Source organism: Condylura cristata, unplaced genomic scaffold (genome assembly GCF_000260355.1).
Source record: "Condylura cristata isolate star-nosed mole 26May11 unplaced genomic scaffold, ConCri1.0 scaffold00026, whole genome shotgun sequence".
Taxonomy (NCBI): Eukaryota; Metazoa; Chordata; class Mammalia; order Eulipotyphla; family Talpidae; genus Condylura; species Condylura cristata.
This window is the reverse complement of record NW_004567127.1, coordinates 732,938-742,049: the sequence shown is the minus strand read 5'-3', so window position 1 is coordinate 742,049 and position 9,112 is coordinate 732,938. Positions and strand designations below refer to the sequence as shown.

The window sequence follows — 9,112 nt, the reverse complement described above, 5'->3', positions numbered from 1 at the left end:
CCTTACAGCTGGCCAGCGTGACTGGCCCTCACAGCTGGCCCTTACAGCTGGCCAGCGTGACTGGCCCTCACAGCTGGCCCGCGTGACTGGCCCTTACAGCTGGCCCGCGTGACTGGCCCTCACAGCTGGCCCGCGTGACTGGCCCTCACAGCTGGCCCGCGTGACTGGCCCTCACAGCTGGCCCGCGTGACTGGCCCTCACAGCTGGCCCGCATGACTGGCCCTCACAGCTGGCCAGGGTTGGCAGCAGAGGTCCACAAAGAGCTCACAAACTCGACAAAACAAGCCAACACCCAGCCCAAAAACGGGCTTTAGTTTTGTCGAGTTGCAAGAAACTTCTGTCTGCTTTTGTTCCGTGTCACATGCACACTGGCAGGTATTTCCCCCACCCTGTGGTCATCTTTTCACTCTCTTGAGTGCACAAAAGTGTCACATTTTAATAAGTCCATTTTTTCCTTTTCTGGCTTGGTGTCATGTCTAGAGACAAAGTTGAGACTTAGCTCTATGCTTTCTTCTAAGAGTTTCATCGTTTTAGCCTTTTTAAACCTACTTTGAACTGCTGTTATGGATGGGTGAGGTGCGCTCTCCCCCCCACCCCCACCCACTGCTAGCCAGGTCCCAGCTTCATTTGTTGATAAGACTATTCTCCCCCCACTGAGTTGTCTTGATGTCCTTGTCCAAGCGCAACTGAACTTAAATTTGTTTCTGAATTCTAGTCCAGTGATCTGTTTCTGAGAATTTTATTATTTTTTTTAAATAAATGCAACATGAAAATTTTATTTAACGAAGGTAACAGGTAACGTCAAACGGGGACTTCAAGGTCTCCCTGGTGGCACAAGGGGTTAAGTCTCAGCACCATGGAGCTGTCTGCAGCCACCTCACCAGTCGGATCAGGCCAGGGAGGGACCCCCAGGGCGCAGCAGACCACGCCTGCCCCCCACTGCTCCCCTCAGCAGTGGATTTCAGTCAATCCACCTGTTTTGCTCCCCGCTCTGTCTCTGGTGAATCCTCTCTCCCCTACACCTCTGGCCTGTACCCCAGTACCCCAGTTCTGGTATGAACAAATAAATACATCTTAAAAAAAGAAAAGCCTACAAGATAGTTTGTGCTGAGCATTTACAGTACCCCTTGCAGCTGCAGGTAACTGCGCCGTGGCTGTGAGGAATGCAGCTCGCACAGGCTGGCGCAGTCTGCAGGCTGAGTCTTCCCTAAATACACAGCAAGTACACAGGCAAACTGCTCAGCCGCCCATCCGCAGCACACTTCACTCTGTGGGCAGGGCCTCGGCCAGTCGGAGACCAGGTGCGCGCTCGCTTGACCCTGTCTGCCTGCAGGGAGCTTCATGTTGAAACCCTCCCTCTCACCCCAAGCCCGCACTGTCCTGCACACAGTGAGCACTCACAAATACAGGCTGAGGAAGAAAGACAAGAAAGAATGAGCTAGGCTGCATGGGGCCCGCGCCGGGCCGCCAAGCCCAGCAGCTGCGAGGGCCGCAGGCTCGTTTGTCCGTCCCGGGCACACAGCACATCTGACCAGAGCGCGCTTTACTAAATCGCTATTTATTAAATTATAGATAGTAGTAACTATTTGGTTTACTTTAAAAATGCAAAGAAGGAAAAGGAAAACACGCGTCTTGCGTCACACACTCGCACCAAGACACAAGAGCAGCTTCATGACCAGGGCGGGGATCGAGTCCTGCCCGCGCCCGCAGCAGCCAGCCTGCGGGGGGGGGGGGGGGCCTGGCTGAGCTCTCGGGGCCCAGCTGCCAGCGCAGCGTCGCCCCGGGCAGGCTGCGGTGGCCCCAGGAACCCGCTCCTGTGGGGGGGAGCCCCCGCTCAGTGACGCGCGGCCCGCGAAGGCAGCGGCTCCCGAGCGTGAGCGTGAGCGTGAGCCGGGGCGGAACAGCTGCGACGTGCCATCCGCCGCGGGAGCACAGGCGCCTTCCGGGTGCAGAGCCGGGAGCGGCGGGCAGGCCGGGCAGGGTCACATGGTGGGGAAGCTGGCCAGGTTGGCGACGCCGCAGGTGTTGTTCTTGTTCCGCGCCAGGAGGATGTAGCCTTTGTCGCCCCAGCTCTGGCCCCAGCTGCGGCCCACAAGGCAAGGTCTTAGTTCTGTCCTTCACTGCGTCGCGAAGGCACCGAGTGCCGTGCCAGTCACACAAACACGCGTGTTTGCCCCAGAGAGTGCAAAGTCAGGGGAGGGGGGAGGTCTCAAAGGTGAGAGAGCCCTGATCAGGCGATTGGTGGGGCTTCAGTAAGAGAGCCTGGAGCTGAGCAGAGGCTGGGTGTGGCGCGAGCAGAGCAGGGGCTGAGGAGGTGGCCTGGGGCTAGGTAGGGAGCTGTGTCTGGAAAGCAGGAGGTGGGGCTGGGTCACCTTCACCCCTGACCGGCAGAGTGACATGAGTCGGGCGGGGCCCCTGGGAGTGCGCGGAGAAGCGTTTCTGAAGGGTCATCTTGAAAATGTGAGTCTAGAGCGTCAGAAAGTGGCCAGCGAGGCGGAGGCCAGTGCCGGGGCGGGGAGGACCCGCAGGAGAGACCCGCAGGAGAGACCCGCAGGAGAGACCCGCAGAGGAAGCGCGAGGGGGCGCAGGACGCCAGCGAGCGGGCGGGAGAGGCTGGCTGCAGTCCCTTCCCTAAGACCTGGGCTCCACCGTGTCGCCCTCCCGCCCGGGGCTTCCCACCGCCCGCTCTCTTGGGTGTGGGCTCCATGCTGGGCGGTGAGCACCGGCTGGGGAGAAGGCAAGCAGGGCTGCCGGGCCCTGGGCTGCTTCGGGGCTGCATGGCCTGCCAGCCTGGCCCCGGGGTGCCTGGCCTGCCCACTCCCGGGGAGCGGGGAGCGACTCCAGCGTGGCGGGAACCACAGTGGGTGATCAGTACCCCCAGATGCTGCTGCCCCACAGGGAAAGTAACGCCCATGGCTGTACCCCCAAAGGCGGGGAACTGGCCCAGGCAGCCTGTCATCACTGGCCAGCTTCTTTGGCGAGTGATGACCTCGCCTCCAAAGCGGAGCCGGAGGCCAAAGCGGCCGGCCAGCGCTGACCTCCGAGCGCCCTGCTGGTGCCAGGCAAAGCCCCTGGGGACCGGTCATCTCAGAGGGGAAACCAGGGAAACGCGCTATTCCCGGAGCCTCCGCTCGCTGTTCTTCGTGCTTGGCCGCGGTGCGGGCGAGGCGGGCTCTCCCTGGGCAGCGAGCCCACGCGGGCAGCGCGCCCTCCCAGCACGCCTGGCCGCAGGCCGCCGCCAGACTGTGGGCCCGTCTGGCTGCTGCTATCGGGCTCGGAGCGCCGCGTGGGGGGCAGGGCTGCGGTGACAGTCGGGCTTGGGGGTGCGGCAGCCGCGCGGCTAGCGGGGAGGGGTGCGGCAGCCGGCGGCATCGTTACCTGTTCTTGAGGATCCAGTGCTGGCGCCCCTTCTGGGCCCCGTAGCCCACGGCCAGAACCGCGTGGTTTATGTTCTCGCCGTTGCAGTTCTCATCGTAGTACACACCTGGGGACACAGCATGGGGCGACATGGGCGTCCTGCGCGGCACCGTGGCCCCGGCCTCTGGCAGCCCGGGCACAGATGCGTCTGCCCCGGCCGCTGCGGCTTCTCCCGCCCGGGCCCGCCTGACCCCGGGCAGCCCCGCACCTCTGCTGTAGAACTGGAAGGAGGTGAGACTGGCGTCGATGGCCACAGAGACGGGGCCCACGCGCGCCACGGCCCTCTTCAGGGCCTTCTCACTGCCCTCGGGGACCTCGCGGTAGCCCCTGCACTTGGCCGCCTTCCCGGTCGGGGTGTACATGCAGCTTTCGTCCTGGGGGGCGGGTGACCAGTGTTTTGAGTGGTGTCAGTGACGAAGGGGGGCGTGGTGGGGCCTAGGCGGGTGTCTCCTCGCCATTTCAGACAATGATGAACAGGAGTGGGAAGTGGGTAGGCGCGCTGGCCCCAGCCAGCCCCAGGTGGTTTTAAGACATAAATGGGAACGGAACGCTGGCAACTTTGAGACGGGGAGCGAATGCTGTCCTAGCAGGGCTAAGGAGGTTTCTGGAATCAACACTTCGTGACGCACAGGTGAGGTTCTGGCCTTGTGGTGGAGACGAGACGCGGAAGGCGGGAAGACGCGGACGGAGGCGCCGGGGTCCCGCCGGACTGCTCTCGCCGGCCAGGGGAAAGCACGCGCGGGGACCCTGGACAGCGCAGCAAGGCCCTGCGCAGCCCACCGCGGCTTGGCCGCCCGGTACCACACCGCGAGCGCGAGAGAAAGCTCGAGGCTCAGGCGGCAGCGCGCTGCCGGGTTGTGCGGGCCGTGAGCGCGCAGGGCGGAGGGCCGTGGCCGGCCGTGGGCACAGCGACCCCCACGCCTCCTTCAGGGCCGAGAGGCCCGAGCCTGAGCGCCCCGGTCGTGGGCACCTCCGTCCGGGGGGCAGGTCGCCCCGCCAGGAAGGCAGGATGGCGTCACGGAAATAGGGCTCCTGCCGCCCACGCGGATGGCGTGAGGCGGGCGGGCGGCGCTCACCCGGCCCACGTAGGGGTAGGCGTCCTCCGAGTCGATGCCGCGGTTCCTCTGCACGTACTGGAAGGCGCTGGTCATGTAGCCGCCGCGGCAGCCGTCGTTCTCGGACACACAGTCCACCAGGTTCTGCGGACTGAGGTTCAGGAGCTTGCCGGTCTTCTTCTTGAGCTGGCCCTCCAGGGCACCCACCGAGCTGAAGGCCCAGCAGGAGCCGCACTGCCCCTGAGGGGACAGAGCCCACCAGTCGGCGCTGTCCGCACCGTGGGTCACTTCTCCTAAGGCCTGCCGGCGCCTAGCACTTTGGAAATCTGACCACGCCCTTCTGCTGTGGCCCCCTGCCGTGGCCCCTCCCCCAACCGGGGACCCCCACCCTTACGCGGCGCTGCCCGGGCTGCGGGCTGCCAGCTGTCGTGAGCCCCGCCGCAGCAGCGCAGAGCGCGCAGACAGCCGCCCTCCGGGCCCGCAGGTCCTGCAGACCCCTAGGGGGTCTCCAGTCAAGCTGTATGGCTCTGAGTTTTCTCCTCAATGTTGTGATGAACCAACAGCGAACAAAATGACCTTTCAGGACGTGCTCTCCTGGCCTGCGGCTCACTGCACCTGGGCCCTGGGGAGACAGGCCCCTCCCCGCCTCGCTTCCTTATGTCAAATGCGGCTGAGTAATAATAGCGCACATAATGGAACGATGAAGATTTGGAAAGTCAATTCATTTAAAGTACGTGCATTTTTGACACAGTCTCTCAGAAAGTGCTAGCTACTATTAGTGTTCAGCCAGACAACAATTTTTTTTTTCTGCTCCGTTTTCTAAGAGGGAGGATGTCTTGAGGATAAAGGCTATGTCTCTGTCAACTGGAGCACCTGCTGCCTTGCCTACAGACACCTGATAGGTCGCAGAAAAAAGCGTTCGTTGGATCAGGGTTAAAATAAATGTCAAGTGTCTGTCTGGCCGGTGCACGCCGCGTGAAGGTCGTGGAAACTGGCACAGCTTTTCTGGGAGAGTCTCCGGCCCAGCACCCGGCGTCAGGGCTACTCTGCGTGCCTGGTCACCGCACGCGAGGGTGCATGCGCACAGTGCTTCAAGCAGCACTGTGAAAAGCAAAGCCAGAAACAACCTGCATGCAGAAAATGGACGATGTGTTCAAGGGACATAACAGGCCGTCTCTGCAGGCGGGGGTACCGGTCCTCGTCTTCTTCGGGTGCCCCCCTCCTTGGGAACAAAGACACACAAAAAGGACCCCCGGGAGGAGGGAGGGTACCTGGTTCTTCACAGGGGTGACATACCCCTTCTTGCGGTAATCGACGGCGTCCGGGACTCTGCCTGTCCAGTCCGGGGTGTACAGGGTGTCATTACTGCGGGCACGAGAGGGCGGCACTTTGAGCCCGGTCATCTTCTGGACCACCTCTTCGCTGGTCTGGGGCAAAGAAGAGCAGGCCAGGCGTCAGCGAGAGCCGCGGCCAGCAGGGCCGGCGGCCGGCGCTGCGGCTCCACTCACCATGTCCCCCAGGTGGTTCATGGCCAGTTCATATGTGTGGACACCCAGAGAGGCCTCGAGATTGTGGGTGGAGATGTGCTTCAGGTTCCTTTCCCAAATCAAACGCCGAGAGGCTTCATCCACCTTCACAGAGCACAGTTAGTTCCAGACTGTCCCACACAGAGCCACATGCAGGGCAGCCGAGGGTTTTAGGAGATGAAACTTAAACTCACAGAGAACTTCAGATACATTGTTGGGGAGCTTACCTTGGGGTCACTAGCACGCAGAAAGAAACACATAAATAAATCCAAAATGGAAAAGTTGCTTATGGATGAAGAGTCTTAATCTGATGTTTCTCCAAAGAAAAATGTTCTAAGGAGAAAATGAACAGTGCTTGGAGGCTGAGAGGAGGACTGGAAGGAAACTGAAGGACTAGGGAGCAGGCGCTCTGCCGACAGCGTGTGGAAAGCGTCCGCTGGGTCGGGGCAAAACAATGTCAGGTGTCTGTCTGGCCGGAACACGCCGCAGCCGCGTGGAGGCTGTGGGAAGCCGGCAGGGACCTCTCTGGGAGAGTCGCCGGGCCCAGCACCCCGGCGGGCGTCGGGGCTCCTCTGCGGGCCTGGCCACCGCACGCAGCAGCGACTGCGGCAGCACCCCAAGGCGGTCGGCGAGGCCGGGGCGCACCCACCTTGCTGCCGTATCGCTTCCCGTGGTTCCTCTTCCACAGCTCCCACTGACGGTCCAGCGCGTCGTCAGGGTACAGCGCGGCACTCGCCAGGGGCAGCAGCAGCAGGGCCCTGAGCCGCCACATCCTGGAGGGAGATCCAGGGGAGTCTTCCACTTGACTTGGGTGGGGCGGGAGATGCGCTCTTCCCCGGGAGGAGCCACAGGCTCCTTCCAGAAGCTAACAAAATTTTCAACATGGCTGCTGGAGTGCGTACCCAGAAGGCAGAACCCCTCGCTCCAGACCAAGAGGCCACAGAAACCGAGGCCGTCAGGCAGCAGGCGAGGGTGGCGGCCCGTCCCCAACAGCCAGCCGGCGCTGCGAGTGGGTTTGGACCCCGGGCCCAGAAACGGCAGGAAGAGGGCCAAGGGAGGTCTCAGCATCCGCCACCGCCGCCCCAGCAGGCCTGGGCACCCACGAAACAGGACGGGAGCAGCGGGGCGGGAGGACCCTCAGAGGGGACTTGCGCAGTGCCTGTGTCCTGACTGCTGGGCATTCTCCCTCCCTCTGCAAGCCCTACACTCGCCAGTTCCTGCCAGGGGAAACACTGACGGCACTTCCGACCTCAGGAGCTACTTACTGTCTGTCTCCAGGCTTCTCCTCTCTCATCCTGCTCCCTCCTCAGGCAGGAAACTACTAATCTCAACCAGCTGTGGAGGTTTTCTGACTTCTGCCAACCAGAACCTACCACTGCCTCTGAGGACAAAATGCCTCTCAACCAAAGTTCGTTGGAAGCATGTAAGAAAAGGCAACGTTCTGTTATCTTATTCACAGCTTTCAGAAATTTACCCTGGCGATTCTCCTTGCCAGGTGGCTTAACTGCATCCTCCCTTTCGAGAACAACTTGCACCCGGCAGTGGGCCACTCAGCTTGTGTTATAGTCCCTTTTCTGTGCAATCTTTGCAAACTGGCAAGCCGTCCCTGCCAGCGATACCGGAGTGTTACCGGCGCTGCAATGTCTCACAGTGCAGTGCTCAGCTTCCTGCATGCCTCCGCCCACAGTGAGTTAACTCCTGTGCTAGCCTGGACGGAAACAAAACTCCAGACATTCTGAGGGGGAGGTAAAGGGCCCCCTACGATCAATCACAGGTCAGGCCGTGGAGGAACCCTGGTTTCCACCTGCAGTTGTTCCGGCTGAGGCGGCATCGCTTGTTTCCATCCCCCCAAGCCACTCCTCTCACACCCTTGAGCGCCCCGCGGGAGTGAGACGCTGAAGATGTGGCAGGCAGGCGTTACCTGCTTCTGTCGTCCTCGTCCTCGTCCTCGTCCTCGTCCTTGACCTCGGCTGGTTCTGCGCGGGGCGGCTACTGCGGGCGGGCCAGCGACCCAAGGCTGCATTTATCCCCCTGGATTGCGGAAGTGAGCGCCAGCTGCTGGCTGGAAAACTTGGACAGGGAGGAAGGGGGCTGGAAGTGGGGCTGGGGGGCGTGGCGGCCGGCGGCAGTGCGCGGGCGGCCGGAGGAGCTGCCTGGACCCTAGTTCCCCGTGAGTCTGAGCAAACAAACCTCAAACTCGTCCTCATCTTTGACGGTAAATGGGACACAGCTCTGGTCTTGTTCTTGGGGGGGCGGGGTGCAGATTTGCCTGCCCTTTCCCATTACTTCTCTGAACTGGAAACCTGCTTTCCAATGTTGGAGCCTCGCATGAAAAGCTAGGTAAGTACAGTAAAGGCGGCCACAGGCTAAACATCATCTGTATTTTAGAAACGTGTAGGCTAAAAGTCGTCCTCGCCTTGAGCGGGGGAGGACTGAAAGACGGGGCCAGTTTCAGAGGAAACCAGACAGCCCGCCCACCCGCGCAGCACCGCGCCAGGGCCTGGGCGCTGACGGATCCACATGTGACCTCCGGCCGCCAGGGCTGAGCGAGGGCCTCCGGCCTTGCTGGCAGCCGCTGTGGTCCAGTCATATGAGCGTCTCCGAGCGCTTCCCCAGCACCAACCACGGGACGCATCATGAGAGGCCTGGTCAGTCCCTAAGCACATCCCCAACGTTTTCTTCCATAAAAAGACACCAGGGAACAACGAGGGTGCAGGAGCAGCGGGAGGGGGCGAAGTCCCACCCAGCTGGGCTACAGACCTCAAGGTCCCGGGTTCAAATTAAGATTTGCTGCAGCAGCGTGTGGTCCGAGGGGGAATGAGGGTGAACCGAAGCGCGCCAATCCCCACCCGACTCCTTTCCTCCAGGGGCACACTGGGAAAGGGGCCGGACGCCGCGCTGGGCTCAGGCCCCATGGCACCCCAGCCCCACCCACGGTCAGCTGCCTGGGGACTCCACTGCCCAAAAGACACGGTTGAGGGGAGTCACCGTCGGGGGGGACAGTCACAGGGACAGTCACTGTCAGGGGGACAGTCACAGTCAGGGGGACAGTCACGGTCAAGGGGACAGTGTCAGGGGGAGGACAGTCATGGTCAGGGGGACAGTCATGGTCGG

General features: G+C 61.9%; 1 protein-coding gene across 2 annotated transcripts in view; it reads right to left on the bottom strand.

The window, feature by feature from the left end:
• CTSK (cathepsin K) overlaps nt 1–8,034 on the bottom strand; it is a 9,045-nt gene extending 1,011 nt beyond the window's left edge. The window contains exons 1-8 of one of the 2 annotated variants that reach the window (XM_004689448.2): nt 7,920–8,034; nt 6,648–6,771; nt 5,981–6,103; nt 5,744–5,899; nt 4,494–4,712; nt 3,626–3,791; nt 3,379–3,484; nt 1,582–2,082 (exon numbers count right to left, since the gene is read on the bottom strand). In XM_004689448.2, the coding sequence (XP_004689505.1) occupies nt 1,983–2,082; nt 3,379–3,484; nt 3,626–3,791; nt 4,494–4,712; nt 5,744–5,899; nt 5,981–6,103; nt 6,648–6,770 (993 nt within the window). In that variant the 5' untranslated portion in view covers nt 6,771; nt 7,920–8,034 and the 3' untranslated portion in view covers nt 1,582–1,982. Of the gene's footprint in view, nt 1–1,581; nt 2,083–3,378; nt 3,485–3,625; nt 3,792–4,493; nt 4,713–5,743; nt 5,900–5,980; nt 6,104–6,647; nt 6,772–7,919 lie in introns of those variants that run through there. The other variant, XM_012730213.1, reaches the window with a different exon arrangement.
• Nucleotides 8,035–9,112: the final 1,078 nt, after the last annotated feature.